The 14,985-nt window shown below is 37.2% G+C and overlaps 2 protein-coding genes across 3 annotated transcripts; both read left to right on the plus strand.

Annotated features, from left to right (window-relative positions):
• Positions 1 to 1,932: 1,932 nt before the first annotated feature.
• On the plus strand, positions 1,933 to 7,305 carry selenoo1 (selenoprotein O1). 2 transcript variants are annotated; one of them, XM_079465787.1, is made up of 10 exons: positions 1,933 to 2,112; positions 2,231 to 2,719; positions 3,076 to 3,279; positions 3,389 to 3,566; positions 3,914 to 4,044; positions 4,229 to 4,506; positions 4,707 to 4,878; positions 5,044 to 5,229; positions 5,755 to 5,911; positions 6,034 to 7,305. In XM_079465787.1, coding segments are annotated over exons 1-10 (2,016 nt in total). In that variant the 5' UTR covers positions 1,933 to 2,110; the 3' UTR covers positions 6,253 to 7,305. The 2 variants fall into 2 exon arrangements, with proteins under 2 accessions (XP_079321913.1, XP_079321912.1); XM_079465786.1 differs by lacking the exon at positions 1,933 to 2,112 and having other exon boundaries at positions 2,114 to 2,719.
• Positions 7,306 to 7,340: 35 nt separating this feature from the next.
• Positions 7,341 to 12,933, plus strand: mapk12a (mitogen-activated protein kinase 12a). The gene is made up of 12 exons (XM_079465800.1): positions 7,341 to 7,606; positions 8,736 to 8,865; positions 8,975 to 9,033; positions 9,488 to 9,599; positions 9,680 to 9,709; positions 9,962 to 10,009; positions 10,142 to 10,256; positions 10,382 to 10,453; positions 10,580 to 10,659; positions 10,753 to 10,831; positions 11,009 to 11,182; positions 11,369 to 12,933. The coding sequence occupies exons 1-12, from the start codon at positions 7,488 to 7,490 to the stop codon at positions 11,440 to 11,442; spliced, it is 1,092 nt and encodes a 363-aa protein (XP_079321926.1). The 5' UTR covers positions 7,341 to 7,487; the 3' UTR covers positions 11,443 to 12,933.
• The last annotated feature ends 2,052 nt before the right edge of the window (positions 12,934 to 14,985 follow it).

Genomic DNA, 14,985 nt, shown 5'->3' on the forward strand with positions numbered 1-14,985 from the left:
TGCAATGCTAAATCGTATTTAAGTCATCCATTTAAGAACTTTTTAATTGAACATGAATCTCTCTCAAACCGTCACAAATTAGACCATCAAAATTACTTGAAACTTTGCTGCTTTGAGAATTGAGAACCGTTAATTTAGCTAGCCAGCCATCACTAGCAAGGTCCATATAGGCACAATTCAGGAATTATGTTTTATATACATTTGATGGGTGGAAAATGGGGTGTTTTTGTGCTTAAAGCCTTACATTGCTGTTACTGCTGCCTTTACCTGTATATCACATTTTGGATTTGTTTTGTTCGTGTAGTTTTTACATTGGTGTCTAAGGATGGCTAAAATCAGTTTTACAGGTGACCAGGTCACAAGAATTAGTATTCTTAGTATTAACCCTTGTTAGTGTGACATGAGTTTTTCTCCCAACAGCTGTAATGTTTGAAATGTTGGTGTTTCTTGGGGCAGTGAGAATTGTAAACTGGGGGGGGGAAATGCCTTTGTGTGTCCTCTGTGGCCCTAGAGAAGATCAGAGTGATACTTTTCATGTTTCCAGTTTGTTTGTGAAAGATTTTTTTATGTAATTGACCCCATGCTCTAGTTCCAAGGTTTATAGTCAAAAGGTTTCTCACAAATGATACTGTCTTCCTGTAAACTAAAACGCTGCAATGTGTCTTAAACTTACTGTCTTCCTGTAAGAAGGCTACTGCTGTTTTCAATCAAACAAACAGATCCAATGCAGTTGTGGAGTGAAGAAAGGCAATGTTACAAAATGCATGGGCTACATTTCCTAAAACTTTCCTTTTACATTTTCCTTTTTTCCCTTATCGTGTTTTAACATTGTGTATATATTCCTTACGAACACGTGTTAATAAGCCAAACAGCTCATGTTTAAATTCATCTGAATATTATCCTGGAACTTTCATCTCATCAAATTTGAAATAAAATGTACAACATGTGGTGCGTTTATTTGTACTGACCTCTTTACCAGGAAAGTGTATGAATAAGTTTGTAAAGGCTTTTAGTCAACAACATTTAAGCTATATTTATGCTGCGTTCTACCTATGCTGCCTTCAGGTTCTCTAGGAATTTTAAAAAATATGAGTTTTCGAGGTAACATTTGCAAATGAACGCCATAAGATGTCGTGTTTCCAAATGGGAAGTTGGAAAGCAATTTTGATACCCGAGCTGTGCGGGCCAACAATCAACACGGCGAAGGGGAGACGGATTTCTGCTATGATTTATTAGTTTTTACGCAGATGTTTCATTGCCCACTTAAATTGGTACATATCTACATATATGAATAAGTCAAGTCAACTTTATTTATATAGCGCTTTTCAAAATTTTCATTGTTACAAAGCAGCTGTACAAGAAAACATATTGACTATAAGCAAAACATATAAGGTTATGCAAGTCAAATATCAAACAGACTATAAATTCCTATATGCAGCGTTAATTTAATAAAACTATAAAATTCTAGCAGCCCCCCCCGGCCAGGCAAATAAGTAGGCCTATGCAAACGGTGGTGAGGAATCCCCAAAAATGGTTTCACACACTGCGAAAATAGCATGCATTTCACCACTATTGCAGAATAGTCAGCAAGGATGTACTATTGAAAACTATTACCATATACAATTTTCCCAAGACACACGCAAGCATGAATGGCGTCCTCCATTATTTCCGACAGCAAAGCACCTGAACACAACCAGTGCGGAATCATGACATCAGATGTGGGAATTACCTAATTTCCGACAGAACGTGAAGGCAGCATGTGTTTCCTCATTGTGAGAACCTCTTCTCAGTGGTAAACACGATATACAAGGTGTTCGTGTGCAACTCGAAGGCAGCACCAGACACCTCGGATTTGGGAATGTTCCGCCACAAACCCGGAAATAACCTCTGGATTTACTAACATTAAAACATCGATGTTGCTAATTATCTAACAGCATTAAACATTACAAATATTTAGTAACATGTAAAGTGAGAAATGTCATAAATCCGAGTAGTCTTAAAATCTTGAACTGTTCCCTATTCGTTCCGAGGTTTTGGTTTCCGGACGGAAATAAAACAAGGACGGACAGGATTTCTATGGGCGTTTTAAAACAACTTAGCGTTGAAAATTATGTAAGCATGACATACAGGCAATTGTCGTTTTCTAACAAGCTTTGTCTGTGTGAATGGCTTTAATCGCACCCCGTTTAACAAGGATTTACATTTTATACTCTGGGACAACTTTCCGTAGGTCTCTTTTACATTCAGAAATGGGCGACATGGACATAAGCATGAGTCGTTCTTCTATTGAGCGGCTTCAGTTTGATAATGTTGCCCTTAGAAAGCTTCCGCTGGATCCGTCCACCGAACCTGGCGTCCGACAGGTACGGAGTGCCTGCTTCTCCAGAGTTCGACCCACACCTGTCAAGAACCCGAGGTTTGTGGCAGTCTCGGGTCCAGCTCTCGCCCTTCTGGGTCTTGATGCTGAAGAGGTCTTGAAGGATCCACTGGGCCCAGAATATCTGAGTGGGTCAAAAGTCATGGCGGGGTCAGAGCCGGCTGCTCATTGCTACTGTGGGCACCAGTTTGGGCAGTTTGCAGGACAGCTTGGTGATGGAGCTGCATGTTATCTGGGAGAAGTGAAAGCTCCAGCTGATCAGAACCCTGAACTACTACATGAGAATCCTACTAGGCGCTGGGAGATCCAAGTAAAGGGTGCCGGGCTGACACCATACTCAAGGTAGGGCTTCTGTGGGTAAGGAATGCTGTAAATGTTGTTATTGCAGCTTTCAGTATAAATGCAGGCTGTTTATGTTGTCACAGCATGTTTTCTGGCTTTTTACATTTGTTAATATGGTAAAATTATTTATTTAAACATTTTGTGGTTTGAAATAATATACAGAACTGTAAATTACAACTTTTACAAAACCTCTTGTATCAAAATTCTCATGTTGTGAGAACTGTTAAACGTACAAATGAAACACTTACCTCCAATTTGGCATACAACAGCAACACACCTACAAAGGTAAGCTGTAGTATAAGGGCTGACGTTCAAATTTGTTAATTTGTTCGGCTCTGTTTATTGGGATTTTTCAGACAAGCAGATGGACGGAAGGTTTTGCGATCCAGTATCCGGGAATTTCTTTGCAGTGAAGCAGTTTTTGCTTTAGGAGTGCCCACCACAAGAGCTGGATCAGTAGTGACTTCAGATTCACGGGTCTTGAGAGATATCCTCTACGACGGGAATCCACGTATGGAAAGATGCTCTATAGTATTGCGCATTTCTCCCAGCTTTATCAGGTAAGATTATTAGTGGACATATTCATTCTGAGTTTAAAGATGTATCCATGATCTATCATGTGCTCTGAGACATCTCGCTGTAGTTGTTCTTTTCCTGATTCTCATGCAGGTTTGGATCATTTGAGATCTTTAAAAGAGCTGATGAGTTCACTGGACGTCAAGGTCCCAGCTATGGTCACGATGAGATCAGAACTCAAATGCTGGATTATGTCATCGAGACCTTCTACCCAGAGATTCATCAATGTCACTCAGACATCATGGAGAGAAACATTGCCTTTTTCAGAGAGGTAGACTAAGATCAAATTGTTACTTGTAATAATCAGTGCTGTGAATACACGATTTTGGCTTTGACTTTTAGCTTTTGCAATTGTGGGTTTAAATTAGGGTTTTTAACACGAGGCAGGCAGGGATTAAGGTTTTTGTTTTAGAAGTCATTCTGCATTATAAAGTTTTGTTTATACAACCAGAAAAGTGTTAAATATTTTACCCCTTAACCCCAAAGTAATAAATTCATAGTGCCATGCTGTTGCAGTATCATGTAAAAGTTTTATCATGTCAGAATCAGGTTGTAGTTTGTGTTGTACTGTAGTTTATAGTGTTTTTTTCACACGTACACATGCATCTTGAATAATAGGTGACTGTACGTACAGCACGACTGGTGGCTCAGTGGCAGTGTGTTGGGTTCTGTCATGGAGTCCTGAACACAGATAACATGAGCATCCTTGGTCTTACTTTAGACTATGGACCTTTTGGTTTCATGGACAGGTAAAAACACACACACACCATTTTGTCTTTTTGAAAGGTTTTCGATTTACACCGTGCACATTTAATTAACATGGCAACTATGATTAAACCAATATTTAAATTAAAACCATATTCAGATTATTCCTTATTTTAACAGTTCAGTTTTGCATTTCACAAATCATGTAATACTTTTTTTTCTCTTAAGGTTTGACCCAGATTTCATCTGTAATGCCTCAGATAACTCAGGCCGGTACTCTTACCAGGCCCAGCCAACCATCTGCCACTGGAATTTAGCTCGGCTAGCAGAAGCCCTGGACCCTGATTTACCTCCAGAGAAGGCCAAGCAGGTGCTGGATGAGTACCTGCCTCTCTATAATGCATTTTATCTAAACAACATGAGGAAGAAACTGGGTCTGTTGAGGAAGAAGGAACCAGAGGATGAGACGCTCATCACAGAATTAATGCAGACCATGCATAACACTGGTATGAAGGTCATACAGGAGAGAATTTGAGATTTAACAGATTAATAGCATGTTATCTGGTTTTAAGATATAAATGCCTTATCTTTCCTAGAAAACTGTGTTTTAATTAAACGTTTAATTCAACAGTTGTAGGTTCGACTTACAAACATATACTTTGAATCTTTTTGTCTCTGGATTGTTCCCTCATCTCTTTAACTTCAGGTGCGGACTTTACCAACACATTCCGCAGTTTGAGTCAAATTTCCTGGCCAATTCAGGAGGTAGGAGAGGAGGATGAATGTGAGGCTATTAAACAAGCCACAGAGCTGCTCTTGCAGCAGTGTGCCTCTCTAGAGGAACTCAAGGCCGCCAACAGACCTACTATGGATCCACGGTAAGAAGAGATTGTCACACTTGTCACAAAAAGTGACTTACATGTGAGACTATAAAAAAGTATTTTAAAAAGATTTAAAAGGTGACTCAAAATCCATGCAATTCATTAGGATGTTAAAATGTCACTGCGTTTAAAAAGGAATGTTTTATTTCATTTTCTATATAGTGAACTATCAATGCTGCTGTCCATGGCTCAGAGTAACCCTGCCCTGTTCCAGATGGTGTCAAACAGGAGCACACTGGTGCGACAGCTGGAAAAACTTTCAAGACTGAAGGAGATAATGGACACCAATGAAGAACAGCAAAGGGCCAAGCATGCTGAAGACTGGACCTGCTGGATAAAAAAATACAGGTATTAATAGACATTTTTGAATGGTTTTATTATTAGTTTTAAGGTTAATAAAGAGATTGAAAAGAACTTGAGACACCAAAAATTAAAGTTTTGTCTTCATTTACTCACCCTCACATTGTTCCAAATCTGTATACATTTCTTTATGACAAACACAGAGATAGACATTTGATGGAATGGAAGAATCAAAGAGTTCTTGACACTATTGACTACCATAGTAGGAACATTTTCTTTACAAATTTGTTTTATCTGTTGAACACAAAAGAAGATATTTTGAAGAATGTAGGAAAGCAAACGGTTGTAATTTGTCAATGGAGGCCAAGAACTGTTTGGCTACAAGCATTCTTCCAGATAACTTTCTCTGTGTTCATCAGAACAAAGACATTTATGCAGATTTCGAGAGAGTCTCGAGAGTGAGTAAATGAAGACCGAATGTTTATTTTTGAGTTAACTGTCCCTTTTACACCAATATAAGATGGTTTTAAAACTCTAAAATGTACAACATATATTATCGATTGGACTCTTAAGGCAGCGGCTGGCCCGTGAGTGTGAGCCAGGGGTGGATATAAAAGCTGTGCAGGACGAAAGAGTCTGCGTGATGAACAACACCAATCCACGCGTGGTACTTAGAAACTATATTGCCCAGAATGCAATAGAGGCAGCTGAAAATGGTGACTTCTCAGAGGTGGGTCTTTTTTTTAATGAAACACTGTCACATAAAATCTCAGTTGCTTTTTGTTTCTTTCAGAAACATGCATAATGACACAAATATTTAAAAGCTGCCAAAACTTATCTCAAATCCATTAGGTGCAGCGAGTTCTGAAGGTGTTGGAAAAGCCGTTCTCTGTGCAGGAAGGCATTGAACAGCCAAACTGGGTGGGAAGAGGAGGAGTGGACAATCCTGGAGAGAGAGATGAGACCGGAGAGGAAGTGAACACTTCAGGATCAGCTGGAGCTGAGCCTCGAGGACTAGTCCCCTATGACAGCAAGCCCCCTGCTTGGGCCAATGAGATCTGTGTCTCCTGATCATCCTAAAACCTTCATGACAACGAACCTCATTTACGCAGAGTAATCTGGTTAGGGGTCATTGAAGGTATTTAAAGAGAGGTATTAAACTCCTGCCCACCAGTTCAAAACATGCATGGAGATAATTATGTAGAGGCTAGTTGTTATCCTCAGAATTTACTGTTTATCTCTCTGTATGTTTGAATGGTTATGAATGATGACTTAGACCACCAGTCTAACATTGACCGGTCTCAGTCTGAACAATAGAAGTTATGCCTCAATATATTTATATTATGACGACTTTGAATTTGAACATAGAACGATGTTCGTAATTAAACGCACAAGCCATTGAGCAATAAAGCTCCAAAGCTTAAACGCACAAGTAGACATAGCCTTTTTTTGATAGAGATATGTCTAACTTTAATTTGTGTATTTAGTATATATCACTGACTGGGTATCTAAAACTGCCTGTATATGTATAGTTTCGAACACAAATAGGCTTCAGTCTAAAACAGTCTTTCTCTTGTAATAATCTTAAACTAGTCATCAATAAATCCTTTTGAATGTGTTATTGAGGGAACAAATGTGTGGAATTTGACATTTTTATTACACGTTTGTTTTGGTTTAATAAAGGAAGTGTACTAATATCCAATTTTGATCACTTTTTCAGTGTGTTCAGTATGAACATCTGCACAGAGTTTTCTGAAGTCAACTTATTTAAAAGTCAACCCTAAATAATGTGCAATTTCTAAGATACAATACATTTGTCATATCTGTGTTCCAGTTTTATCCACCAGGATGGTGTTTTTAAAGCTACATAAAACCGTTTAAGGGTTAGGGTGTGTGGGGAAGAATGTCGTCCCCTGGGGCTCGATACTTTGAGAACATGTTAAGGCAGGTTAAGGAGCGCGCTTAAGAAACTCCAAAAAGTTAAATGTTTTTGCACAATATATAAGAAGAAAGAAACGTTTTTGCTTTATATTCTCATTGACTGTGTTCTGCAGGACTCCCCCTGATCATGTTTAATACATTGTCAAGGCTCGGAATAATAAACATGCAACATTTTTCGCATTCACTTCATGTTATTGAATGTTTTGTCTCGGTGACGTAACACACGGCCACGCTCGCAGTAGAGGGAGCGGTTACGCGCACACGCGCAGCCTGAACGTGCACAGGTATACTGCTTTTATATGTGTTCAGGTGAGCGTGGAAATCACGGCACTCGAAGTAACACATTTTAAGGTGTATTTACAACTATGACAACCCGCTCGAGACCTGGCTATTATCGCCAAGAGGTGAATAAAACCGTCTGGGAGGTGCCGGATAGATACAAAGATCTAAAACAGGTTGGGACGGGAGCTTATGGTACAGTATGGTGAGTGAGTCTTATTTTCTCAACTTCCTGATATCCACCTTGCATAACATGGGGTCTATCTTTGAAAATACGAGTGCATGCGTTTGACCATAAGTGAAAGTTTCGTGTTAGTTCGTAATTACGATCCCGAAAGTGTTAATGTGTTTCAGCTTCTGTTACATAGTTGCATGCCAGGTGTCTTTCTAGATGATCATAAAAACAAAGTAGTTTCGATAAGGAAAAGTGCAGGCCATTAAACATCACCATCAATTTGGCGAATAGTTATAAAATGGCAGCTATGAACGAACCAGGCTGCGGTCAGGTGAACAAAATAGTTTAGCGCGTGGACTGTTCATAACGTAACTTGTCATCGTTTTGACGTTTTATACTGAACTTCCTTATAACGAGTGCGCTACTAGCTTTTGGTCTCTCTCTCTCTCTCTCTCTCTCTCTCTCTCTCTCTCTCTCATAAATTTTGATCAACTTTGGTTCTAACTTAAACAAATAAAAAAAGTTATTTAAAATATGAGTGTGACTATTTTTGTAATATTTTCTATATCAAAAATGGTTTAACTTATTAAATTACTTATTTCTTTGTCTTCTTCAGATTCACTTTAATGAAGTTTTTCTTGCGATTACAAAAATATTTTGATCTAAAATGAGTTATGTAGACAAAATATATTTGTTCTGTATAATTTTTTTTATTACAAAGTTATTACGGATTTTGTGAACCAAATAAAGAAGAAAAGCTCAGAAAAAATGTGTATATTTCAGCTAAAAGAACATACACAACATAATTCTAATGTTTACATTTCAATTCTATTCTATTTTTTGTTAGGTTTGCTATTATTCAAATTGTTTTGAACAGTGGTATATTTGAAGATTTTGTTTCCAAATTGAGATAAACATTTTCAAAAATCATGTTTTTTTATTGTAAATTCCAATTAACATAAATCAACCTGCAGTTGGTTTGTTTGGATTTAAGCCATAATTACAAAAAATACATAAAAACATGTTAAAATAATAAAAAACGTTTTTCTCATTTTGGAATCAAACTCTTCATTTGTTTTTATTTAGACTTGCAGGATTCTACCGTGTGCTGTTATACAGTAAGTGCATTAGCATTTTTAACTGATACTCTACTCCTCAGCTATGCATTTGACCGGAGGACAGGGACAAAGGCGGCCATCAAGAAGCTCCATCGTCCATTTCAGTCAGGCCTGTTTGCCAAAAGAGCTTATCGGGAGCTCAGACTGCTCAAACACATGAAGCATGACAATGTAGGAAACCAAAGAATGTTGAGGGTTTCCTAAATTAACACGTTTGCAGATTTTCTCCCTTGCTTAGTTTGCTAAGACTTGCTTAGCGCTGTCTCTCTGTTAATTATAGGTTATCGGACTCCTGGACGTTTTCACTGCAGACCTGTCTCTCGACAGATTTAATGACTTGTAAGTATTTACTGCCTTTTACACCTGGTACACACTGATCATTGGTGATCATTTACAACTGGTACAGTAGGAACATGAGTTTCATATACAAACCCTTTGTTCACCAGTGACAAGATTTTAAACTTATTTACTCACTCTCTTGTCATTTCAAACCTCGAGGACTTTCTTTCTTCTACAGAACAAAAAAAGAAGATATTTTCACCCATTCACTTCTATTGTATGCACACAAAACCAATGCAGGTGAATGGGGTCCGGTTAACAACACTTTTCAAAATATCTTACTTTGTTTTCTGCAGATGTTTGAAATTACAAAAGGGTGAGTAAATTATGACAGAATTTTAATTTTGTGTGAACTACAGTATCCCTTTCAAAGGGATCTGTGACAACATATCATTAGCTCAAGTATGCTTTTCATTCATAGGCCCTGATTTAACACCCTCTCATTTTTGTACAGTTACTTGGTCATGCCCTTCATGGGCACTGATCTGGGGAAATTGATGAAGATGGAGAGGATGACAGAGGACAGGGTCCAGTATCTGGTTTATCAGATGCTGAAAGGGCTTAAAGTGAGCATTGTACCGCTTTAGTATTGTGTTCTAACACTCTCTTAAGCATATTATCATAATGGATTTCTTTATGTTTACAGTATATCCATGCTGCTGGAATTATTCATAGGGTAAGGTGTTTGTTTTTAACAACAGGGATCTTAAAAATACACCCCTAGTTTCTATACCCCTCGGTCTATCCGCATGCTATGGACATATTTGAGATGTTGAGTCATGTTCTGATCCTCTCTTTCCTGTCTACACCTTTCTTTCCTCTAAAACTCAAGGCACGGCCAAACATAAAATATCAAATTCAAGTTTAATATTTAATTTGTCTTGTTTCTTTATGCAAAACAACTGACATTGTCTCTTGAAACTCGCAGGATCTTAAACCAGGCAATCTAGCAATAAATGAGGAATGTGAGCTCAAGGTATTTAATTCTGTGTATGTATAATAGTGTCAAATGTATTATATGTGTTTAATGCAGTAGCGTCCTCTACATTCATGCTGTATGACTTTATTTATGAGTACTGATCTTATTAATGAGAACTTAATGCTATAGATCCTGGATTTCGGGCTAGCGCGGCAAGCAGACACTGAAATGACAGGCTATGTCGTGACACGCTGGTACAGACCACCTGAGGTCATTCTTAACTGGATGCATTACACAAAGACAGGTTAGTTACACATCACAGGTTACTGGTCCCTCCTGTAATCAATTCAATTGATTATTGAAATACAGTCGACAGGTAAACATTTGATAATACAGAGGTTTGTTTGTGTTTGATAAAATTTCCCTCAGTGGACATCTGGTCGGTCGGTTGCATCATGGCAGAGATGCTGCTAGGAAAACCACTGTTCAAAGGAAACGATCGTATCCTTCCTCAATTGCCAATCGCAGCTCGCAGATATTTTGCCAATGCAGTTTGGTGTAATAAATGCTGCTTTTTATGTCATGGCCATCCCCATGTTATTTTAGTCCTTGACGCTTTTCCTTTAGACCTGGATCAGCTGATGGAAATCATGAAGATTACAGGCACCCCCACAAAAGAGTTCACTGCCAAATTGCAGTCTGAAGATGTGTGTTTTAAATTATTTTCTCACTCAGACTAGCCTGTAGAACACTTACTAGGAATATAATGCATACTTACAATCATGTGATATCTTTTTTAGGCTAGAAATTACATTGCAAAGTTGCCAAAGCTTAAAAAGAGAGATCTTCGGATATTGTTACCAGCTGTTAATCCACAAGGTAAACTGATTTTTAAATAATATTACCTTGCTAAAATGAAATTGGATGTTTATGTCTAACTTAATCTGATCATACTGAAGCCCAAGATACATTTTAGTGCGATTAATTAAATTATAATACATATAAATATATTGAATTTAAATAAGTTGCATGATTCTGTTTTGTCCTCCCTCTTAGCGATTAATGTGTTAGACAGTATGTTGCTCTTGGACCCTGAGAGTAGAGTAACTGCAGCGGAAGGTCTGGCTCTTCCTTACTTCTCCGAGTTTCACGAACCAGAGGAGGAGACCGAGGCCCCACCATATGACCATTCATTGGATGAGGCTGAGCAGTCAGTGGACCAATGGAAAAGTACGACTGGGGAATGGGTTTTTTCACACATAATTGAAAACAATAGCGATATTTGGGTTAGACATCTTGTTGAAACATTCAAACAAGCTTATCAGTCATTCTATAGGAAATAGAGATCACAAAAGAGATATCTAAATAAGTATATATTCATTTATTAATTTCAGTCTCTTCCTTCTTGTTTCCTAGGACTGACCTTCACTGAAATTTTGACTTTTAAGCCTCCAACATCAGTGGCAGAATCTAAAGAGACAGCTCTCTAAACCAGCAGTCTATTGCACATTCCAGTGTCAACAAAGCTTTATGTTTCATTTACCATTTCTCACACATATGCACTCTTATGTTTAACTACAGAGTTTCCTCTGTACTATTTTCGGTTTCCAAAGTGACATACTACAATTTGTTGTGCCCCAGTTTTTAGGCCCATTTATGAATTAGACATTCATGTGCACTTAATTAGATTCTTGCATAAATATTGGCAATTATGGAATTATAGTACCTTTTTTCTCCTTCCAGAAAATTATATTGGACAAAAAACTCCCAGCATAATTGTACACTGGAGTATTACAATGTCAATATATACATTTTGCTTTTATTTCTTTGTCTTAATATGGTTTGTGTATTTCAATCAGCACCACTACAGTACATTTCCAGTTTTGCAAAACCCCACAGCAAAGACTACAGTATAACATAACGGTAGCATGTTCAATATGTACGTACAATGTACAGTAGTTTGCTGTGTAACTGTTGAATTATTAGGTACTAACCGTGAACCAATAAAGTACTCATACTTACCAGCATTTTGTTGGCTAGGTGCAATGTATGTACAATTAATGTGTACATACTAATACAAATAAAGTGCAACCAAATAACCGTAATTGCATCAGTATTCAAAACACTTTGTAAACCTGCCGCATGCATTGACACATGCAGAAACCACAAAAAAAAAATTATATAAACAAATGACAATCTACAATTATTGATCACATAACAGTTTTGTTGTATTGTAATTTTTGTATTTTCAAATGGGAAAAAGATTATGAAAATTTTGAATTAAAATGATCAACAGACAATTTGAATCCTTTTAATTTTGATGCTCATTTTTCTTCATTAAAATGTTATAAATGTTTTATATATGCAAATGGTTTAGAAGTTAGTGGTGTTCTGAGCATTTTTCGTGACATCCAGCAGAGGGCAGCACTGACAAGTTCTTTGCTCTCTCAATGTTTCACAGTGATGCATTTTCAGTCAGACAGCTGTAATATTACACTAGGCAGTCTACTAGTCTATGTAGACTTTAGATCCCTAGACATCTCTTACTCCTTTGTCCTTTTTTATTATAATGTGTCATTTTGGATTAAATTATGCTGCTTTAACAAAGGCCATAAAATGATTATTTTTATTGAAGACAATAGAGGGTATATTTTAGTTCTGCAGCTGACTTCTTGGCAGCTCAATTTAATGTCATAGAAAGAGGAAGAAGCACAGGCAGCAGTCAAGACTGCAGTGTTTCGCCACTATTGGTTTATTTAAAGAACTTCTCTGATTTCTTCCTGTGTTTTCAAGAGCATAGAAGGAAAATAATGATAGATAATGTTTAATCTCATTATTGCCTTTTTGGTTTCTTTGTGGTTTGTTAATCAAAGGATTCTTGGTTTTGTTTATACAGCTTGATGCTTGTATTATAAATATTTGTAATGTTCCTGTTTTTAAAACCATATTTCAACAAATAATAAAAATTGTTGTCAAGAATTCCCATGTTTCCCTCTGTGAAACAAAAACGATATTAGATATAATGTTTGTTTCTCCCACCATTCACTTTCATTGTAGAGAGCAGTGTACCACAGAAGGAAGTCATTCATGTTTGGAATGACATGAGGGTGAGTAAATGATCACAGTATTGTTATTATTGTGATAAATGAGTTAATGCACGGCTATAATATAATCTGTTATATAATATAATCTATAATCTCTTACTGTTTGCTTGCTATGTCCATCATAATTACAGTGTGCATCTAAATGTAATCTGCTTCATGTGTTCGTGTATTTTCTGTCTCTTTCACGAGCACAGGGAGGTGAACGTGCCTCCTCGCTGTTTAGCAGATCTTGAGGAATCCTTTAGCTTCGCACACTGCACAAGAGGAAATTCCACAGGCTCAAATGTTCTCAGTAAAGACCCCAGTGTGGATCAAGGACCTGGAATCCCTGCAACCCACCGACTCCTCTGCAAGGCCAGAGAGGGGACGAAGACCAATGAACGTGATGGTATGACAGACAGTTAGCTCCCCCAGCTGACAGACTATGGTTAGAAAGTTATTCCAAGTATGCCCATGGTCATTGAAATATCAGTTAACCGAAGCATATGTGCATAATCTTAAGAATGGAACACAGAATCATGCATGTCGTAATTGCATTTTTTGTGATTATTTTGGAGATAAAAGTAAATATTTACATGAGAAGATTGAAAGTGTTCCTCCCAGATCGCTCATTATATACAAAGGATACGGAATATTTTTACATCGAGAGTTCACAGAGGTATAGACTGGACACTTCTTTCTTTGCTCAACCAAATGTGTTTAAATGATGAGGTTTACAGCTGCCTAAATACTTAACAGGTCAGAGGTCGCACCCTAACTTTATCTTTTGAGAGAGTTAAGATGTTTTAAGGAACAGAATGTTCCTGGTCGTAATTGATGTTAAGGGAACAAAACAACATTCTCCTCCTTTTGGAAATGTTCTGGGGGGCTTTTAGATTTCTTAAGTATTACTCCAGGAAACTGTGGTCACTTTTGCACTGTGGTCAGATGTCTGAAGTTGGCTAATACACTATATCATAAGTATATATCAAACCAGCTTTTGGTTTCATCTGACATTTGCTGAGTTGTCAGCAGAATATTTTGTTACTGAAATTCAATTTTAGTTTAGACACTGTAGTATTAAAAAAACATGTCTAGGGAAAAATTATCATTTGGATTTTGATTGTTGTTTTTGTGCACACTTTTGGCACTAGCTTTGAAAATTTTAAATGAGCTGTTGAATAATATAATGCAGAATATGCAGAAGACCATGCAAAAAAACGGAACAACTAAATGATCACTATTAATAAAATAGAAACATAAATGAAAGAATATTAAATATTTTTTTAAAATTGGTTTTGGAAACTTGTTCATGCCACAGTCACAAGCTACTGTATTCTGTAGTCATGCTAAGTCATTGTAGGTTTAATTATCCTTATTAAGTGCTTGACTAAAATCTATAAGTAATAATGTGTTTATTAGATATGGGATAGTCCTTCTGTTTCTCAACTGTATGGTTTCGTAACTCACTTATATCCTTTGCAGAATTTGGGAAACAAAGGTAAATCTGAATTCTATGATTTAATGGTCATATACCTGGACACATGCACAACATATGTAAAATTATCTCATACAGATGGGCAGAGGGAGACAGACAGATATGATTGTCCAGGCAAGGACCGTACTTAATCTTTTCGCTGTCAGGCAACAGTAACCGTAATATTTTTAGCTCCTTTGCTCACTTCAAGTTAAACTAGAACTGCACAATATGCAAACTAGTTTTCTCTGCTCAGAACTTTAAATATATATTTTTCTGGCCCTCCACTCCCCTTAGAACCCTACAGCCGTTAACACAGCTGCCTTTTACAAATCATTGACTTTGCCTTATGAATTCTTTTTTATGAATACGATTGTTTGTTCTTGCTATATAAAGGTCTTCATCCATGTTATATGTATATTTTTATTGATATTTTACATGACATGTCAAGCAGGAAAGTGTCCTGAAACATA

Source organism: Barbatula barbatula (assembly GCF_947034865.1).
Source record: "Barbatula barbatula genome assembly, chromosome: 10".
Taxonomy (NCBI): domain Eukaryota; kingdom Metazoa; phylum Chordata; class Actinopteri; order Cypriniformes; family Nemacheilidae; genus Barbatula; species Barbatula barbatula.

Excerpts from the sequence above, each read along its gene's own strand:
- selenoo1 (XM_079465786.1), top strand. The coding sequence starts at position 2,166 with ATGGCTTTAATCGCACCCCGTTTAACAAGGATTTACATTTTATACTCT. Across the intron at positions 4,507-4,706 it reads GCAGACCATGCATAACACTG|GTGCGGACTTTACCAACACA; the intron begins GTATGAAGGTCA and ends CTTTAACTTCAG. Across the intron at positions 5,912-6,033 it reads AAAATGGTGACTTCTCAGAG|GTGCAGCGAGTTCTGAAGGT; the intron begins GTGGGTCTTTTT and ends CAAATCCATTAG.
- mapk12a (XM_079465800.1), top strand. The coding sequence starts at position 7,488 with ATGACAACCCGCTCGAGACCTGGCTATTATCGCCAAGAGGTGAATAAA. Across the intron at positions 9,034-9,487 it reads CTCGACAGATTTAATGACTT|TTACTTGGTCATGCCCTTCA; the intron begins GTAAGTATTTAC and ends ATTTTTGTACAG. Across the intron at positions 10,660-10,752 it reads CCAAATTGCAGTCTGAAGAT|GCTAGAAATTACATTGCAAA; the intron begins GTGTGTTTTAAA and ends TATCTTTTTTAG.